The sequence below is a fragment of the Henckelia pumila genome, chromosome 1, assembly GCF_033568475.1.
Source record: "Henckelia pumila isolate YLH828 chromosome 1, ASM3356847v2, whole genome shotgun sequence".
Classification (NCBI taxonomy): domain Eukaryota; kingdom Viridiplantae; phylum Streptophyta; class Magnoliopsida; order Lamiales; family Gesneriaceae; genus Henckelia; species Henckelia pumila.
Window position 1 is genome coordinate 114,244,341 of NC_133120.1, and position 21,377 is coordinate 114,265,717.

A 21,377-nucleotide genomic window follows, 5' to 3' on the forward strand; every position below is an offset into this window, starting at 1 on the left:
CAATTATGAATGAGATAGTTCTAAGTCATTCTTAGAACTCAATTTTCTCTCTATTCTATTCTCTTCTCCTCTATCTTTTCTCATTTTATAACACCTCTTATTATTTTTGTTTTTCGTATTTTGGAAACAGGATTTACTTCTTCAGAGACTACTAGGCCAAGGCCAAAGATCTGTGGCAATTATAGTTTATTCACCATTATCGGCATCACAAAAGAGTAGATATTGATCGATTATTCATTATGAATAAATGATGATTTGCTTAAGTTCTACAAATAAGCAGTGTTATGCATCATTTATCATACTAGATACGGTCTCACAGATCTACATTTCGTGAGACTGGTCGATTTGATTCATATCTATGATAAAGAGTGATATTTTGACATAGAAATATAATGAATATATTTCATGGTCGAGTAATATACATGTCTCATAAAATTGACCAATAAGATCGTTTCATATAAGTTTTATGATCATACTATTATGAGCCAAACGAAGTTTATTATAGCACCATCCAGGGGCGGATAGAGGGGATGCCATAAGCCTGGGCTGCAGCCCAGGCTTATTTTTGGCCCATATTGGATATATAATTTATTTTTAAAAAAAATCTTTTACATCTTCGGCCCAAATTGATTAAACCCAACCCATTTTTATGTATTACTTTTGATATATTCTATGAATTTTATTGATACATTCATTTTTCAAAAATCTTAACCACCCCTTTCTATGAATTTTATTGATACATTGATTTTTTCAAAAATCTTAGCCACCCTTTCATTTATTTCTGGCTCCGCCTCTGACACCATCGCATGCTTCTCTTTTTTTTTTTTTTTTTTCATTTTTAATAGTTGTACATAACAATGTATATGCAAAGAATGTATAAATATGAATTATACATTCTTAAACATATATACTCCGTTCAACAAATTAAGATAAAATTAAGATGGGTCATACTATATTAAACTGGACAAAGCACAATTATTACAACATGATTATTGGGTTGGTTATATAGCAATTATATGTATATCCCGAAGAATTGATTGATTTGAGAGCAAGGTTACGTGTACTCAAGTAGTACTTTAGAAGAGAGACAAACCACAGTTGTTGAAAACAAATATATGAAAAACTCATTTTGGCCCCCAAAAAGAATAATTTTTCAGTTTGTGAAGTTTTAAGCTATAAAATTCAATATACACACAATGAGGGGCTGGCCATTTTACCTTCTTCGAGTTGTCAGCAACGATGCTGACCAGTTTGATCGATCAATTCATTTTGTTTTCGAGTACAAATCAGCATATCAATGATACATTCTTATTTGGTAATAATTTGTGATGAAAGTGGCTACTAAGGGAGTGTTTGATGGAGCTTTTGCAAAGTGATTCTCAGCTTTTAGCTACATAAAAGTGATTTTAAGTGTTTGAGAATATTAAATTATGTTGTAACTTCTACAATTTTTAGCCAAAAGCAATAAGCTCAAATTTGATGTTTTTTTAGCTTCTGATTTTTTGTTTAAGGTTTAAAATTATAAGTTGTCATTTATACCCTTAACAAACTTATAATATTACGTAATTACCCCAGACTTTGTATGACCTAATTTTTCAGTCATTTTCACGCCTCTTCCCAAATCGGCGCGACAGAGGCGATTTTTGCTTTTATCGAATTCATGCCACCTTCAGAAATCACCGGCGGATTCCTGCGACTACCGGCGAGGACTTGATCTGGAGATTATCTAACATCAATCGAAGGTTAATTCTAGATTCTTCTTCGATTTTCTTCTTTTTTATATATATGAACGGAATTTTGATTGTATGAACAATATTAAACATATTTTGCTCCCGTTGATGATTTGTCTTTGTTCAAATTTGTTGTAGCTTGGAATCCTTTTGACGGCTGGATTTACCATTATTAAACTGAGTTTGCGTTATGCTTTAAAATACAAAATCCAAAAAAAAAAAAATACTTTTGGATGATCGGTCTATGATTTTGGATGATAATTACATATGTATCATTTTTGTTATTTAGGGAGTGTTTTGGAGAGCTTTTGCTTATTTAAAAGTGCTTCTTGTAGAGCTTATTTAAAAGTTGATGAGAAGCTAAAACATGTAGTGTTTGGAAATAGAAGTTTAAAGATGCTACAAGCTTAAATTTGATGTTTGATGAATAATTGCTTATAAACTTAAATTTTTTCAAAGTAACAAAGATGATGCATATATTTTTTCAACCATTCCATCCCAGCACCAATCTGCTAAAGCTTCTTATCCTAGTGCAGTGTCCAAATTGCTGAAGTGTGTGAACGTTTGACAAATTATCAGAAGTTCGATTTTTTCTACCAACCTTTTCTCGAGTGAAACTTTCGCATAGGGCTTAGTCAATGCGGTTTGCTTGACTAATATAATTTGCAGGCTATTGTATGATACCAGAGTTTACTCAACGTGCATCAAAAAAACAATAAATACATATTCCCGTGTCCTAAGAGTAATAATAATAATAATAATAATAATAATAACTTAAGCTTTTTCTAAACTAACATTCGTCGAGCAGTGGCTACTACTTATGTTTCATCTTGGTTATCCCTTAAGGTCATCGTTCAACGCAATAGACATCATTGTTTTATCCAACGTTCGATTAAAATGCAATCGACCAAATGTTAATGAAAATGAGAATAGAAGGCGTCATCACATGTTAGGATAAACAAAGAGTGGAAGCAGGTGGGAACATCACATCAATATATAGGCACAAACACATGGAATCCAAGATGACAACAAATATGCATCAAGACAAACGCAGAACCGCATATGCAAACCAGTCCAACTCACTCGAGGTTGGAGCAATAAATCTTTACAAGCCTGTCGGTTTTCTTAGGCAGCTGTCAAAATGGATTAAGAAGACAACCTTTTAGTTATAAACTAAGATCAAGATGCTAAATAATCCAATACAATAGTTAGCTTAATAATAATAATAGTTATAATACCAATAAAAGGTCGCTCTCTTTTGAGGCCAAAATGGGATTGCGTCAGGATTTTATTTATTTTATCATTTACTGAGTAACAAGCAATAAATAAGAATAATCCATCCTCCCACTCTTTGACAATTTCCCGTTGCGTTTCAAATATTAGAGAACGAGAAAATGCAAGTGTCAATTGATAGTATTGAGAGAGACTACCTAAATAAAGTTGTTTGGCACCGACCCATTGAACAATTGCTTTGAAGGGTATGCCAAATTGAGACGAATTTAAATCAAGAGTGACTTTTTGAAAATCCTCCAACAAAACATATATTAAATCAATGGATTCAGATTTTGGCAAGCAAAACAAATTCGAGCAGCTTGGCGTTGTAAACCACAATAAAAGGGTGAGGTTCTTCAAATTTAACTTAGATCAACCATGCGATAAGGCGCGAAGAAAACGTAGTCGTCCGGAAAAATTTGTTAACTACAGTCTAGAAGGCATCAATCTTCATACTTTTGGGTTACTAATGCCACGGAGAATTTAAGAAAAGGCACAATTCTCGTCATGCACAAGTCCATAACTCACTACTTTTTCATCAACTATACTGCGGACCACAATTGTGTGCAACAGTAAGACATGCAGCTCAAACAACTTCCAGTCCAGAAAATGTAAAAACACTTGAAAGACTTGCATAACATCCCAAAATATGATAATACAATAAGACAAAAGATCATAACAATTAACCATGAATGATTGGCAAGATACAATATTACTTAGAACAAAAAAATTTAGTATACTAGTGCAAGTAGAATATTAGCTTAAGTATCAAGAAATCCAAAACAAATTTACAGAAACCATAAAAGAAATGTACTAAGTAGACTACAGATCACTGGGAAAACGAACTCCCTCCACAATAAATCAATAATCGCTTCAACTCAGTTTCTCTCATCCTCAACCCTCTTTATATCTCCATAAGCATGCACAATAGCAGGTTATCACATAGATAAAATACTGTGGAACACAAAACAAAACAAGAGTAATCTAAAGTACAGAGGAATTTATTTGAAAAATCACTGAGTAGTGTAGTATAACCCGGAATGAGGAAATCCAGCTCCATTTACTGGTGGCATTCCGTAAGGCATAATCGGGTGTACACCTGGAGCATAGTATCCACCTCCCCCAATCTTGTTCAAACTAGCTTGGCCCTGCATGCCCTCTCTAGAATACTGTTGCCACACCATCTGCTCCTGCGTCAGGAAATGCTGCTTTTTTTCCATCTCTGCCATCTGAACATATGAAGGTGGGGGAATGCTCAGAGATGCAGCAAACGGATCTTGTCCAACTGCCTGGACTGTTCCATCCGGTGCAGGAAGAGCCAAAACAGGTGTTTTACTACTTCCAGGACCCAGCAATGCCACACTGCTTGCACTACCACCACCCAATTGGGTAGTACTCACATGTTGCCTAACCATTCCCTGATCATACATACCATTCAACAACAAAGGATCAAGTCCACCACCCATCGCGGCCTTCTGTTTAGACAAATGACTTGCAGACTCGACCAAAGCTAATTCCCAATCGGCCTTTCCACTCTCGGCAGCTGGATTTTGCCAAGCAGAAGTCATTTCTGGCTCTCCACTGGACGAGAAAGCTTCCCATGAGCCATTTCCATTGTTTGCCACTGGTCCAGCAAACAGTGCCAAAGCTAACCTATTACCTTGAGCATCAGCAGTCACTCCCTCCTCCCTCAAGTCCACCAAATCCCCAGTCTCCTGTACCACAGGTTTAGGAGGTTCCGGCTCAGGTGGTGGTGGGGGAGTATAGTTCTCCGGTGGAGGCAGCGCCTTTATCTCATTCATATCTGGCAGTGGCTCTTCCTCTGCCTGAGGAATTGACTGGCTCTCAACCTTCCTTTCAGGACTCTTAACCGCATTTGCCCTGTCCCTCACAAATTCCTCCAAAGTCTCCAACACCTTGCCAGAAATTTTTTGTACTTCCGGATACTCTGATGACCTTGCCGCACCAATATCCTTGCACCAGTTATAGAATCCCACCAGCTCATCGATCTGCTTCGCCGCACTAGCATAAGCATCGAAAGCCTTTACACAATCTTGATAATCCATATCAAAGAATTTATCCAAGAGCACAGCCAGAACCTCACACACGTCTGCATATAGCTTAAAGCTCTCCTTCACAATCATATATAAAGCAACCAAAATCATCCTCTCATTCTTAGCCACACCCGTGGGCCGACAAGACAAAAATCGATCCAATATCCTCTGCAAATGACCCATCTTCCCAAAAATTCTTTCGGGATTCATTTCTCTCAATGGGGTGACATCTTTCCTATCCTGTTCACCCTCTCTCACATCCCCGGATGACCTTGATCTACGCATCCCATAGTTTGGCTCATCTCGGAACTCATTGTAATCATAATCGTATCCCCGATTTGGTCCTGGCGGCGATTTATAATTATATCTGTCATCCCTAGACCCAAATCTCTCCACTTCACCTCCTTGTCCACCCTGCTTCCGCTCGTAAACCATCAAGTCTAGCCTCTGATCCAAGTACAAAGCATACGTCCTCACGAAAGCTGAATGATCCCATGAATTAGAATGTGCCTCGTCACGGAAATCAGACAAGTTTAACAATCTTGTCCCTCTTCTGGTAGCATACATAATCTCATGCTTAAAATTAGCATCACCATCGTTGAGCAAGCGGTGGGTGAGCATCAAGCACTTAAGAGCAACAATCCAATCACGAGTCTTTCCCAATCTCTTAGACACAGCAACGACACAGGCGCCAACATACCCCCTCGACAAAGAGGTTAAATGAATAATCTCTCTTATATATTTCTCCGAGGCAGGGTCATCATCGTGGCTGGTGGCTTTGACTATGGCCACTTCAAGCTCCGGCGCCATGTTGCTCGAAACTTTCGCTATTCCAATGCTCGTTTGATCCTTCACAGCCCCGATGGCCTTGCGTATCGTGCTGGGAGCCATAGCTTCAAATCGCTTCACTCCTAATCACCGACAGCCAACAACGTAAAAAGAAAGAAAGAAAGAAAGTTACAAAAAAACCAACTAAGAGAACAGTCATTCCATCAAACACTTCATAGCCCTCCAGTAGCTTTCATCCATCAACCTCAACACAAAGCCGAAACACGGTGGATAAATTGGCTGATGCAGCCAGCAATTCTCTTAAAGTTTATTGACTTCAAACCCAAAACAAAAACAAAAACAAAAAAAAGAAAGAAATTACAGTTCAGGAATTCACCTCCAAACAGCAGGTAGATCTGACACGAACAGCAGTTCCTGATCCCCAGAAAAGAACAAGAATTCACGCGCGGAGAGATCTAGGGTGCAAAAAACACAAAAGGCCGACTGCCAAAATCACTCGAAGCAAAATTCCAGATTTGGTGCGAGTTTTTGGTGCTTGTAAATTTAAGAAGTGGATTTAAATGTAGATTTGGAATCCGGACACCATAGATTAGCCTCACTTTCATCAATTACTTATTACCGCACTAAACACCAACCAAGTAAAGTTGAAGTTGCATCAAACAAAAATATCTTTAAATAAATTAAAAGCCAACTGTGAATCTGAAAGGATAATATATTCCAAATTTGGGTTCTTACATGAAGAGGCCCATTATCCCAGGAACATACATACGGGCCTAAATTCAAATCTTGATTTTGAAAAGAGTTCAGACCCGTTGATACTTCTTTTGTTCCACTTCACGTCAACATAACCTTAAAATTCAGTGTTCCGCAAAGTTCAATTCAGTCACGTTTAGTTAATGTTTGAAATTTGTTAAGAATAGTCGATAATTGCTTTTTAGAAGTTATCAAACATGATTTTATTCTCATTTAAGTTTTAATATGCTCAAACTCGATTAAACAACTTTTTTAATGAAATTTTTCATTTTTTTAGTGAAAATATTTTTATAAATATATATATATATATATATATATATATTGTTTAAAATTTTAAACATACATTAAATGTTATATTTATGGTAATTTTATCATGTTGTTTAATTTTTGACTTAAATTAATTAAAATTATAGCAAAAATTAAAAATGTGCTTGTACGTTTAAATTCATACTAAACCTGTTTAAGCTCGAAAAACTTAAAACTAGACCTCAACGAAGCGCGTCGAAGTTTTGTGCTTTTAAAATTTTAAAATAAATACAAAATTAATTTCGGGGTATAAGATACATATAATATGATCAAATTAAATTTTATAACCAAATTAAAATTTGATCGTCATGTATAATGTTAGGATACCACCCTTTTGTTATCATTTAATCGACCCATTCGGATTAAAACAAATTTTTTTCTCTCAAATACAGTAATATTTTTTTTAAAAAAAAACAAATACAGTAATATTTTGATTATTTTTTTCTCATAAGCACTACAATCACGGTCTACTAAGCACTTATGCCCCACAAATGTTAGTTTTAGCTCTTGACTTTTGTTAAAACGACAAGATTATGGACTTGGATTTTAAGTTTTAACTTCGTTTCAAAAATTATAGAAAATTGGTGGAGTATGAATAAAATTTACGTTCATTAAATCTTTTTTTCTTTAGAATAACATTTATTTAATTTTTTTTTTGCTTTTTTACTTGGAAAAAAAATGAGGCAACCATAAATAACTCAAAAAGGTTATTTTTCTGTGAGTAAAATTTGACTTTCGAATCTTGCCACCAGAGAAGATATGGGCTAATTGCATTCACACCCCCTGTGAAAAGTTTAAAAGGCATAAAACACCATGTGTAAAATTAATAGCATGTTAGATCTTATGTTTTAAAAAAATCAGCATAAAAACCCCTATGAGAGGATATAAATGTGCCCGAGTTTGTATAACATAGGGGTGAAATGTGCTACATTTTAAAAAACTGAGGGATGCATTAGCCTATTAATATTTCTTAGGGAGTTTTATGTCTTTTAGACTTTTCACAGGGGGTGTAAATGCAATTAGCCCAAAAAGATATATATCTGAATAATTTTATCAGTCGTAATGGGAAATTCATCTAACTCGACTTTTGATTGATTGGATCCAATGCGATATTAATAAGTAACATTTGTGACAAATAAGTGAAAAAAAAACATATCAAAATAATTCCATAAACAACTAAACATTGAATTAGGTGATTTTTTTTATCAATTTGTTAGATAAAATATTTAAAATAATGCAAATAATTCTATCCTGACATTTCTTGTAAGTATTTATATATATAATAATACATGTGAGTGTGTCTAAATAGAGTGTAGCTATAGGTTTATTCTATGTTGCACAGGGTGAAACATCCACCATCCAACAGCTCGAGTTTCACATAATTATGTGGGGCCCTGGCTCCTTTTCATGGGGCTCGGGCCCCATAAATGGCCCAGATCCACCGGGTGAATTAATTCACCCGGTGGATTATAGAACGTCCCGTAGATATATGACCACTCACTCGTTAATGCAAAACTTTTGAGTTTGTAGCCTTGTAGGGGTGCGGTGGTCCACGATATTAAAGATAGATATATATATAATCTTGTTCCCTTGCACACCAGTGTGCAGGGATTTTGTGTGTACCATGTGATGTTCGCGTGAACATCTGAGATGTTTTCGCGAACATCTGATTTTTTTTTAGATGTTCGCACGAACATCCCGCGGTGCACATAAAATCCCTGCACTTTGGTGTGCAGTGGATCATGACTGATATATATATATAATTATAATTTGATAAAAAAAAATTTAATATTAGTTATAATCCAATTTAAATCAATTCTCCACATATATTTCTCTTATGTCCAAATCTCTATTAATTTCACGATGTCAATTTTGAATTCCTGCCTTCCAACTTTTAAGGTGTATATATTTAATTTTCTTGAACTAAAGTTTATACTTCACCTATTATTGAAATTAAAATAATGAATATTAAATTAATAATGTACATTGAAAAAAAAAGATTTCTTAAAATTTTAGTACTAATTCAATTATTCATGAGTTTGAAGTGGTGAAGAAACATCAACACATTAAAATATTTAAAAACGATACATAATTTAATAAATAGTGATGTTATATATATTTTTGGTCGCTCAAATTTTATATCAAAATAGATAAAAATAATTAAAACGTGCAATAATTTTATTTTTCAAATTTGATTGCTCGAAAATATGTACTCCAATTTTTAATTAACTTAGTTTAAAATTATAGCTGACCTTTTTTTTAAAAAAAAATTTGTACCTAATAAATCAATAGTGCTCTTCCTAATCATCTTTATGTTAGAATACATGTACAAACATTATAATGATCATTATTTTGTGCATATACATCAAGTAACATAGTTGCAATTATAAATTCTCTGATATTTTGTATAAAATTGATTTTCACGCGATCTAATTTAATTTTGTGGCTCGGTGTTTTTTTTTTACGTGAAAATCCGCAGTCGCTATCTTTCTGTGCGTTGTGAGTAAACCCTCGCAATAGCCTGCAAACTACGCTAGTAAGGTAAACCACATTGGGCAAACCATGTGTGACAGGCTAGTCCAAGAAAATGTTGGCAATAAAAATCAAACTTTTGACCTCTAACCAAGAGTTCACCTACTACACCCACTTGAACACAGGGGCGGCCATGGCCCTGGGCAGCCAGGGCCCGCGCTCAAGGGTGGGGCCCCAAATTTTTTTTTAAAAAAAAATTATTATATTTATATTTATTTATATATAAATTTATATATTATGCTCTCACACAAAATTCATCCACATAAAAGAAAGGTTTGAGTTTTTAATTTTGAGAGTTTCGATAATACTTTGTCATTTTGTTAGTTTGTGGTTGTGTGCGATTACGTGAATTGACTATCAATAGTTTAAGAATTCAGAAAATAGAGAAATACAAAATTTACGAAAATACACAAACGCATTCAACAAAACGATCCAAGGTATGAATTAGAAGACTCTTGTTCAAATTTATTTTATTTTCGAATTTTGATATATTGTTTAATCTTATTTTGATTTAATGTTTTTGTTCACATTATTTTGGTTTAAGGTAAGATGTTAATATTTTTTCTAATGTCACATAGATTTTGAAAATTCGAGGATTGCAGGTGTGAAAATGAATATTTTTTCTATGATCATGGTTGCGTATCAAATTTTATTGACTATTCCTGTGACTGTATTATCAGTTGAGAAAAGTTTTTCCAAGTTAAAATTATTGAAATTTTATTTGAGAACCACAATGAGTCAAAAAAACCCGAATGATTTCACGATCCTCTGCATAAAAAAAAATATATTGAAAAATATATCTTATGATGACATAATTGATGATTTTGTTTCAAAAAACATAAGAAGAACCAATTTTAAATAATATTTTTTTTTGATTAAAATATTTTGAAAAATTATTTAAACCTTCTTTCATTTGTGTACTTTATTGATTTATGTATTTTGGTTTATTTTAATTATGTTATTCGAATTTATATATATATAAATTTTTAAGTTAATACCAAAGGGCCCATAGTTTAAACTTTGCTTAGGGCCTTAGGACCACCCCTGCTTGAACACCCCATGGACACAAAGTATGTAAGATTAAGGGAGTGTTTGGTAGGGCTTTTGCAAAGTGATTCTTAGCTTTTAGCCACATAAAAGTGATTTTGAGTGTTTGAGAATATTAAATTATGCTGTAGCTTCTACAATTTTTAGCCAAAAGCAATAAGCTCAAATTTGATGCTTTTTTTAGCTTCTGATTTTTTGTTTAAGGTCTAAAATTATAAGTTGTCATTTATACCCTTAACAAAATTATAATATTACGTAATTACCCCAGACTTCGTATGACCTAATTTTTCTCCTCATTCACGCCTCTTCACAAATTAGCCGCGACAGAGGCGATTTTTGCTTTTATCGAATTCATGCCACCTTCAGAATTCGCCGGCGGATTCCTGCGACTACCGGCGACGACTTGAGCTGAAGATTATCTAACATCAATCGAAGGTTAATTCTAGATTCTTCCTCGATTTTCTTATTTTATATATATATATATATGAACGGAATTTTGATTGTATAAACTATATTAAACATATTTTGCTCTCGTTGATGATTTTTCTTTGTTCAAATTTGTTGTAGCTTGGAATCCTTTTGGCGGCTGAATTTACCATTATTAAACTGTGTTTGCGTTATGCTTTAAAATACAGAATCCAAAGAAAAAAATAGTTTTGGATGATCGGTCTATAATTTTTCAGAACACAATTACATTGTTTCGGTTAAAAAAATAATGTTTGATTTAATAATTAATAGCTAGATTTGATTATGGATTAATTTGTGATTAATATAGGGATTTGGTGGAAGGAATAATGAGTAGGCTGAATAAAATATTGTGAGCATCAAGACTCAAGAGCTAATTTTGGATAAGATTTAATTTAAGAATCTCGTTTAAGGAATGGGCAGAAGGATCAAGCATTAATGTAGTTGATATAATGTTTCTCTTGATTTATTAGTATTCCATGGATGTTGGCATATTTTTTTACCACATATTTTAACGCATTCAACCACCATTGTTTGATTTATGATGTGTAGTAATGGATTCCCAAATGCCTTGGGTTAGAAGTTTTTTGAGATGCATTCACAATCATTATTACCACTACGGTCACAACCATCTCAAAGCATTGATTCTAGTAGACAACAAAATATGTGAATTAATGAGCATATTGGGAAGGCAAGTTGGGATCGTGCAAAAACTGAGGCATTTATTAGAATATGCGTAGATGAGCTTCAAGCAGGGAATAAGCCCGGTACTCACTTCAACAGGACTGGTTGGGAAAATTTGATTTGTAAATTTGAAGTTTTTACGAACATTAAGTATTCAAAGATACAATTAAAAAATCGTTGTGATGGCTTGAAGAAGGAATGGGGTCTTTGGAAAACATTACTGAGAGGAGAGACTGGACTAGGTTGGAACCATGAAAAGAGAACCGTGGATGCAACTCCTGAGTGGTGGCAACGAAAGATACGGGTGAGTTTAAAAAATATGAAATTTTTATGATATATTTTACTGTTTTAATGCTTGCTCACTTTAACATATGAATATGTAATTTTATATTTTTATTAGGAACATCCTGAAGCAGCCAAGTTCAGAGAGCGAGGACCTATACTAGTTGCTGATCAACATCTACTATTTTAAGATGTTGTAGCTTCAGGGAACAGTATATGGGCACCAAGCTCTGGAATAATGCACCACACTTGCAAGATGAGCCTACTGATGACAATATACATTCTAGCGAGATTTACAGATCCGGCATTGACCATACAACTGAAATAAATGAAACACAACAAACGAACATGGAGACTGGTTCTTCTAGAAGAAGTAACCTTAGAAACAACCTATTTTCTGCTCCTGTTCGTCATAAAAAGCAAAAGAAAACATCAACTGCAGAAAAAATTTCAAAGTGCCTAGAGCGGATGGTTAATACAATAGAGAGTGAATCACAATAATCTCGGGTGTCAAATGGAAATGTGGGACAGTACACTATCAAAGACTGCATGGAAATTTTAGATTGTATGTCTGGAATTGAAGAAAGTGGTAGTTTGTGGATGTATACAACACGGTTGTTTTTTAAACATGCTGTTAGAGAGTTATTTTTAACTATCAAGAGAGATGATTTACGGCTAAAGTGGTTGCAAGACCAGATGGAAAGAGACATGCAAAGGACTACTTCAATTATTTCAGCTCATTCATCACGTGGAGAATCATATCATAATGACAATGCTTCTTTTGGATGAGCATTATTTAAATAGGATTTAAACAATATTTTAATTTTAAATAGCTTATGTAGCCTTGAAGGCATCGGATGATTAAAACACTTGTCAAATTAGCTATTAGTTAAACAATACTTCTTATATGTTTTTTTTTTGTTTTATCTTTCTCTGTATTTGCAGCTAGCATTTACTTTGCCCTTCGTATTGGACCAGAACACTTCTTTTGTTTTAGGGAAGGAATGCCACTAATTGGTAAACTTTTCATTTTACAGGAAGCTTGAAAATGTCAGATAGTGACTTAGAGATTGGCTCAGACGGTAGATTGGATTCTCTTTCTCCTTCCTCGGGTTTTGAAGAGTTAGACGACTTCATGAGCACCGAAGACATTGAAGGTACTAGTTCAAACCCACCTACTAAGCGAAGAAAAAATTGTTATTTGCGTTAACAGTTGGATCAACAATATATTGTGAGAAATATTTTCTTGAGAGTCCATGTTATGATCGTGAATATAGTGGATGAGCTTCATTGATGTCAATACTGAATGGAAATCCTCGTCGCTGTCACCAATCTTTTAGAATGCATAAAGAGGTATTTTTTGACTTGTGCGGAATTTTAGTGGACAATTATGGCTTGAAACCTAGAAGAAGTGTGACTGTTGAAGAGCAATTGGCAACTTTCATGATGATAGTCGGTGTATGTGAAGGGAACAGACAAGTACAAGAGTTTTTTCAACGATCTGGTTATACTATTAGTATGTCATTTCATAACGTTCTGAAATATTGTACAAAGATGTCTCTCGATTGGATAAGGCCATTTTCTGATCACAACACAACTCATCCATATATTCAAGAAAATTCCCGATATTTCCCTCATTTTAAGGTAAATGATCATAACTTTTCTTGAATATATCATCTTTATCAAATATTTTTTTCATGGTTCATATCTGCTTGCTTACACAAATTTTTAGGATTGTATTGGTGCAATTGACGGTACTCACATCAAAGCATCAATACCTTGCCTTGCAAGTTCTATTTATTGGCAGAAAAGGTAGTCCAACTCAAAATGTAATGGTGGCATGTGATTTTGATATGTGTTTTACATTTGTGTTGCCTGGTTGAGAAGGAAGTGCTCACGACACTAGAGTTTTTTATTTCGCTATTAAAGATGCATCAAAGAACTTTCCAATGCCACCTAGGGATAAATATTATCTAGTTGATGCAGGATATCCTAATATATTGGTATTTCTAGCTCCGTATAAAGGGCAAAAATATCACATTCCAGATTTTCAGCGTGCCTCTTCATACAACAATCATCGTGAGGTCTTCAATCACTTGCATTCATCTCTGCGTGGTACCATTGAACGTACTTTTGGTGTATGGAAGAAAAGGTTTCAAATCATGAGTAACATGTCAGTAAATATTCTTTGGTTAGACCAAGTTGCACTTGTGCCGGCTACAATGGCAATACACAATTTTATCAGAAAGATGGATGCAAAGGATGAAGATTTTTTGGAGGCTGATTTAAGAAAAACTAATAGAAATGATGATATTGAACAAAATGATGCAAACAACACAATTTCTCATGGTCAACCATCAGATGAGACCATGGAAAATTTGAGGGATGATATATGTGCATCAATTACATTTGGAAGGATCGGTATCCCTTTTTTCAATACAATAAATTGAACATCAAATTTGGTTTCCTCTAGTTTTCATCTTCAGTTTTTTATTATTATTATAGATTGCATATATTTTTGTGAAGGACTTCTCCAGTTTTAGAAAAATTTCAAGAAAAAATATGGAAATGATTTGTAATTTTTAATGATTGAAATATTTGTATAATTTAAATCAAATTTGGTTTCTTAATTTCTTCTAGTTTTGAATATTCAGTTTTTTTAATTATAAAATGTCGTTTAACTAATTTAGGTTTTTTCAAAATTTTACATTGTTATTAACAATTATTTTTTTCCAAAAAATATTGCATTTCCTTGGATTTTTTGTTGATATCTTGTATATTTGCATATTGCATTTCCTTGGATTTTCTGTAGATATCTTGTATATTTATACAAATATTATAATTTTTTATATTTATATTTTTATTAATATTATATATTTTGTAAAGCATTAATGTTATAAAAAAATAAAATATTTTTGATACAAAAATAATGTAATAATAATATATAAACATATTTTTTATGATGTGAGAATCAAAAATTATATTATTAATTAAAAAAAAGTATTATTGTCATTTAAGTAAAAAATTAAGTTTAGAAGCAATTATTTATCAAACATCAAATTTAAGCTTGTAGCACCTTTAAACTTCTATTTCCAAACACTACATGCTTTAGCTTCTCATCAACTTTTAATAAACGTTACAAAAAGCACTTTTAAATAAGCAAAAGCCCTTCAAAACACTCCTTGAAAGGCTAAAACGAACAACTTCAATCTCTATTGTAGCACCCCAACCACATGAAAACGAATGGCCGGTCTTCACACAGACAAATGCATGTGTTTCTCAAGTTTTGGGAAGCTGGCATCTGTCTCTGTGGCCCCCAACACACAGTCAACGCCCAATGTTTGCGATAAATATTTCCACCCCATTTCAGAACAAACCCCAAGGGTGACGATATTCTGCATTTTTTCCCCCAAAACTTGTGTCAAGAACCAAGAAGTGTTTGGATTTTCCGTCGGGGGATTCTTGGAGATGCCGAGACCAGGCCCTAGACCATACGAGTGTGTGAGAAGAGCTTGGCACAGTGATAGGCACCAACCCATCAGGGGTTCTCTCATTCAAGAAATCTTCAGGTACTCTCTCTTGGGTTCGATTTATTTTTTCTGAGTGTGTGGGTGTTTCGAAAATGGATTCATCTGTTTACTTGGGAGTATGGTGTCATGGTTGTTTTAGGATTGTGAATGAGGTGCACTGCCCGGGAACTAGGAAGAACAGAGAGTGGCAAGAGAAGCTCCCCATTGTTGTCTTGAGGGCCGAAGAAATTATGTATTCCAAAGCTAGTTCTGAGGTTGGTTTGTGTTCCAACGTTGTTAATTTCATCAAAGATTGCTTCTTTTTGTCTTTTGTTTTTTGGGGCCATAAATGAGTTTGTTTTCTGTTTATGCTTTTTTCTTTCTTTTTTTCCCCCCAACTGTTATTGCTTCGTCTTTTTGATTGGTCTGATATTTTTTTGCTCCCCTTTATGGAGGCCGAGTATTCAGACTTTAAAACTCTATGGGATAGAGTAAATAATGCCATTGACACTATAATTCGAAGAGATGAGGGTACTGAAATTGGGGAACTTCTGCAGCCATGTATTGAAGGTAGTTTCATATTTCCTTACTTTGCAAAGGGTGAAGTTTGTTCTTGTGGTGTACACTAGGATTTTAATAGATGTTTGTTTAGTCTCGTTGGCTGTGGAAATTGTTTATTTGCCCTTTTCAAATATCATGGTTGTTATAAATTGCAATTTCTGGTTTTCGACATGATCAGCTGCTCTACTTTTGGGTTGTACTCCAAGAAGAACATCAAGAAGCCAGTGTAATGTTTCTCCAAGTTGCTACCTCAGGCCTCAGATTCCCGGGGATACCTCTATTCCTCCTAGCAGTTCAAGCCACAAAACTTTTGGTAATCTTGCTACCAGTAACCCTCACATTATCCCTGACGCTGAATATTTGGCACCCAATACCAAGAATTCCATGTCCTGTTTAAAGTTTGACAACCATGGTTTTCGAGACGTGAACTACAATGATGAGAAATCTCATATATTGTCTAAAACATATGGTCCAAGTGATAACCATCACATATCCACACAAAATCTTAGTGCAGTAAATGCATGTTCTGTTTATCCTCTGTACAACAATTATCAAATGCAACCAAGCTCCTCAAAGTTTCATTCAACGAAGCCTTCGAACTCATCTTCTTGCCTCATGGATGTTGATAAGCTTGTTGCCCCAAGAAACTTGTCCCGGGATGAGTTTGACTGTTCTAGTTTCATTCTTCCATCCAATCACGACTACACTAGTGATAAAGGATATGGAGTCAAGTGCGATCTAACATTGCGGCTAGGCTCTCTAGTAGTTCCATGTGCAAGGATTGAGAGAAGTTGGTTTCGAGACGAGGAATATTGTCATCCACAAAGTTCTCTAAGTGGAAGCAAGTTTAAAAACTGTTTGAAATGACGAACCAAAGTTTCCCATTCCTCTTTAGCCAAATTCGACCGGGCATTGGCTATTTCTTCGACGAATGTAGTTCTGCATGAGTTGACAGACGACTGGGACAAAGCATACATCAGCTTTATGCCTCGTGGTTTCGAATCATTGGAAAATTCAGGAATCCACATGTGCAAACAGAGTCAAATGAAACGACATTTCCAGAAATCAAATGTATCCTCGTTATTGTCGTTATCACTTATCAGGTACAGGTAAAATCTGGCTAACACAATTTGCTATGCGTTGAATATGTCCGAACATTTTTACATGGTTCAAAGTTGTTGTTATGGAGATGTTGATATGTTGGAATGCTAGATGTCGGATTTAGTTTTATGAAATATCTATTTAATTTAATTTGTATGAGTTTTATGCTTAGCATTTCATAAATTTGTAATGCTTGATGACTGATGTCCAGTAAAATGGAAAGAGCTCAAGGGAGAGAGAACTTGCATTTAGTAGTAATACGGTCCGCTTGGGTTTCTTTCCTTTTTTACCCGATTATAGCCACTTTTTGATTCATTGAAATTCTCTACTGTAGCACGGCGGGGTCTGATAAAAAAAAATCAAGGGATCTTGTTAGGCAAGCTTTTTTAAGGTAGAATTTATCAATTAAAAACCACACGCATGATTGAAATCATACCATTAAGATAATGGTCCTAAGATTAGTGGGCCATGTTTGGCAGTATGGAGTGCATACAACGGATGTGAAAGTTGTGGATAGGACTTGCTGCTTGTCCAGTAAAGAACTAACATTGGTGGCCCTCAAGAAATCTCATCATTATCTATATCCTTTGCTTTGCTTGAGAGTGGGTTGTGAGTCTTGTGACTGAAAGGAATGAACATCATTTTGCTCCCCTGTTTGCTTGTATGATTATATGTGTATGATGGGTATTGTTTTTTATTTTCGGTTTTCACGTTGGCGCCGAAAAAGAAACGACCCTAGCTTCTTTGATTTTAATCACTTAAACATGTCTGGACATGCTTTTCTTGGATCCAACTGATGCGTCAAATCCAAGTGATAATCGAGGCATCACGATATTTTGTGCTGTTTCAAGAGCCAAGACTATAATATTTGTAGCAAAAAGGCACTCAAACATACATTCATCTCTAGAAGGACTCAAACTTGAGCCTATGCGCTGAATTTCTCGATAAAATCGATCAATATTCTAACAGCCATAGCCTTCCTATGCATTTTCCTTATCCACTTTGGTCTTATTTAAGTGCTCATGCAGCACATGCGTCGCTTTGGTAACGAAGGAAAACATGACAGCTGTATCTGCAACATATGCATTTTTCTACAATTTGGAGAAGCTATGTAATCAATTATCATGGAAGAGTTAGAAGGGAAACTTTATCACTCTTGAGGGAGCATGTTTTGCATGACCCTTTGTAGAAAATAGTAGGCAACTGTAACTGCATATTCCAATTCAGAAAGTGCCCTTAAAAATAGTGTAAATATTGAAGCACAATAATTTGTCGGTATAGACTTTTCTTTATCTGCTCATCACAGATGTGAAGCTATAGACTTATCTTTTAGTTTGCCGGTCCCCGCATAATTTAAAGTATTTCTTTTCTTTCTTTCTTTTAATTTTTTTAAATATATAAGCATCTTTCTTTTCTGTTAGGTCATACTTGAATTGATTTGAAGACATGTAGGACATATTGATGTGCAGAAAATTGACCTTTATATTGCATTGGAATTTGTGAGTGATTGGAGTTTGGACCCGAATGGATTTTACTGAAACTCCATGTATTTGTTCTCATATATTTTCTAGGCAATTTGATGACAAGAAGATAAAAAAATATAATCTAGATCCTGTACAGTATATAACAATAAAAACATTGTTTATGGGGGTAATAAAGGTTGGAGTTGGATACGTTCATGGGTTATCAACTATATACTGTGATCTGTTAACTAGACTTATCCACAATTATATACATGCTTTTGCTATTTAAAATTGCGGGTCAAAACCTTCATTCGTAAAACTTGAGGATGCAGAAGTGTTTGGAGAAGAAAAGATGGATGAAATCAAGGATGAAGTATCTGAGTCTGGGGAGCAGCAGTAACTGAACTCTATCTGCAGCCGTCGATAGAGGGAGACGTAAGAAACACCCTTCGTTTTCTCTTCCTCCTCAAGGTCATGTAACGGTATGGCGGCAAGAAACCTTTTGATGAATTCTCTGCAACAATCTTTTCCACTGCATATTATCTTTTCTGTTTCAGTTGCCTCTTCACTGTTTGTATCCTCTGTTCTTGGTTGGTTAGTTGTTTCTTTATCTGCCTGTATTTGCATCATGACGGCCGAGTCATCGAACTTAAGCACATAAGCTCGATTGCACCCCTCAAAGAGCCTCTCACCCAATGTGTCAATTATGTAATAGGCCTTTTCCTCCACCTTGAGCACGAAAAAATGTTCATGCCAACTTACTATGTATATGCTTGGTCCGATATATTTGACAGCAGCAGCAGCATTGCCGCTGATTTCATTCCATATCTCATCAAAAGACATGGCACCCTTTAAAGATTCGAACTTGTCGGCGCCAAAGAATCCTACGAATGATTTCTCATGCAGAACCGAAACGGGTCGAATATCAGCTCTTAGGACAGTTTCGAGATCAAAATGCTTGTTGGGGAAGTCTCTGACGAGGTCAGCATTTCCACAGAGTTTCCTCCATTCCGAGGAACCTTCTTTTATGAGGTTGTCGAATTCTAATCGATCAGGCATTTCATCCTTGTTTAGATTAAGCCAGTGGGATATCACCAACGCTAATGCTGCACACGCACTTTCCCCGTCGGCCTCGTCGCTGCGCTGGTCGAAAGAAGCGAAGAAAACACCAGCTTTGACCTTTGTTTTTCCATCTCTACTGACAAGTTCTCCATCTTCCCAAGCGCATGTGCTGCTCTCTTCTTGTTGATCCTCTGATACTAAGCAAGTTCTTGTCTGATCTTTATCCTGAAAGCAAAAAATGACCCTGTTAAAATGGCGCACTCGTATCTATATAATGCAAAAGAGAGGCAAACACAGATGAACTTTATCTGTACCTGAAGCACGGGGTCGCTGTCCGGTTCAGAGAAGGCGTAAGCCGTCGTATTCCGATTCCGAGTGCTACAGCTCTCTGTTGTCTTATACGATGTGCTATCTTCGGTTTTGGCTCGTTTGAAACTAAGCAGCCCTCTGTTATTCCAAGAAAACCACCCCTGTTTCTTGTACGAATCCTGCTGAATTCTTGGAATGGTGTTTGACCTTGAAGTAGCTTCTGCTGCCAAAAACGTCGTCCACTCGTCGGGTTCACCGAGATCGATCACTTCCTCTTCGCTCGGTTTTCTTCTTCTTATTCTTCCTCCCGTCGATACTTCTTCACTGCCTACTTTGCTAGATTTTATCGATCTCCCGCTAACCACTGTCGATAATTCTTGAGGTTTCCTGATTTCAGCGAATCTGAATAGCACCTGTTAGAATGCATACATAAATGATCCATTAGAATCAGAACTTCTGTAAAGATAACACTGAATGCCATGTAAATGAATAAATATATAAACACAACGAGCCATCAAATATAAGCAAGTAGCAACACATGGTCATCCGATTATGCTCGACCTCTATTTCATCAACAGTTTATTTAAATGAATGTTCTACATATTAACTTATTGCTCCGATTCGAGCCCATGTTGTCCATTAGCGGAATTTCACAACAGGTCGAATCATAGAAGTTTCACCTTAAAGTACTTGTCCAAGAACATATTTTTAAGTTTTTCGAACTTATACAACCCCTGAAAATTCCTTAAAGTACTTGTCCAAATTGAAGCTAGATCATTTGAGTCAAATGAGGTTGGCAATTACCGTCAGAAAAGCTTCCTTGTCAACCCCTTCAATCTTGAAAATCACCGGAACCTTCCGTTCAACGCATGACTCCTCCAGTTTCCAAGCAATTTCTGCAATGTCCACCGAAACCCTTCCGACGACCGCTGCGGTTTTAGCCTTCGAACCCACCTTCTCCACCTATAATACACAAAATCCATTATCCACCAACTTTAATATATAACATTGAATGAACACAAGACGTCGATTTCAACCTACCTTAAGGATATCCAAGACGATTTCCCAAGGTCCGAACCCCTGATAAATATGATTTCGAAAAACTGAAAAACTACACGTATTCTCGAACCACTTATCATCATCCCATACGATAATTTGATGCCCTTTCTTCCATATCTCCTCGCTCGAGAATTCCTTCTTCCGGGTCGAACCTCGTTGGATCAATGGCAGGAACTTAACGGGTTCGCCTCTCCATTTTATCCGGACGCACGCGAACTTTTGATGCGTCGTCTCCGGCCTGGAGTCGTCCGCTGGAAATCCTTCAAGCTTCGTCGGCTTCACCGCCACCAGGAACTTCCGCTCCGCCGCCCGTGGCAACCACCGTCTCATCTTCTCCGCCGTGTTTTGTTTTTTGTTGGAAAGTTTAAGGTAAATTTAAGATTCCTTGGAATGACGGGA

The 21,377-nt window shown here is 35.5% G+C and overlaps 4 protein-coding genes across 5 annotated transcripts; 2 read left to right on the forward strand and 2 right to left on the reverse strand.

Annotated features, from left to right (window-relative positions):
• Positions 1-3,710: 3,710 nt before the first annotated feature.
• On the reverse strand, positions 3,711-6,361 carry LOC140880999 (putative clathrin assembly protein At2g25430). The gene is made up of 2 exons (XM_073285940.1): positions 6,222-6,361; positions 3,711-5,967 (listed from the first exon to the last, which is right to left on the reverse strand). Exon 2 carries the CDS (start codon positions 5,945-5,947, stop codon positions 4,016-4,018), a length of 1,932 nt encoding a protein of 643 aa, XP_073142041.1. The 5' UTR covers positions 5,948-5,967; positions 6,222-6,361; the 3' UTR covers positions 3,711-4,015.
• A 5,141-nt stretch (positions 6,362-11,502) lies between these two features.
• On the forward strand, positions 11,503-12,104 carry LOC140873108 (L10-interacting MYB domain-containing protein-like). Its single transcript, XM_073276090.1, has 3 exons — positions 11,503-11,523; positions 11,640-11,936; positions 12,033-12,104. Exons 1-3 carry the CDS (start codon positions 11,503-11,505, stop codon positions 12,102-12,104), a joined length of 390 nt encoding a protein of 129 aa, XP_073132191.1.
• Positions 12,105-15,193: 3,089 nt separating this feature from the next.
• On the forward strand, positions 15,194-18,231 carry LOC140875244 (uncharacterized). 2 transcript variants are annotated; one of them, XR_012148377.1, is made up of 5 exons: positions 15,194-15,483; positions 15,584-15,698; positions 15,879-15,993; positions 16,163-17,087; positions 17,565-18,231. XR_012148377.1 is itself a non-coding variant. In XM_073278882.1 (4 exons), the coding sequence occupies exons 1-4, from the start codon at positions 15,383-15,385 to the stop codon at positions 16,849-16,851; spliced, it is 1,020 nt and encodes a 339-aa protein (XP_073134983.1). In that variant the 5' UTR covers positions 15,194-15,382; the 3' UTR covers positions 16,852-17,524. The 2 variants fall into 2 exon arrangements, 1 of the variants encoding a protein (XP_073134983.1); XM_073278882.1 differs by lacking the exon at positions 17,565-18,231 and having other exon boundaries at positions 16,163-17,524.
• A 447-nt stretch (positions 18,232-18,678) lies between these two features.
• On the reverse strand, positions 18,679-21,377 carry LOC140893099 (uncharacterized). The gene is made up of 4 exons (XM_073302169.1): positions 20,961-21,377; positions 20,724-20,882; positions 19,925-20,332; positions 18,679-19,835 (listed from the first exon to the last, which is right to left on the reverse strand). Exons 1-4 carry the CDS (start codon positions 21,306-21,308, stop codon positions 18,834-18,836), a joined length of 1,917 nt encoding a protein of 638 aa, XP_073158270.1. The 5' UTR covers positions 21,309-21,377; the 3' UTR covers positions 18,679-18,833.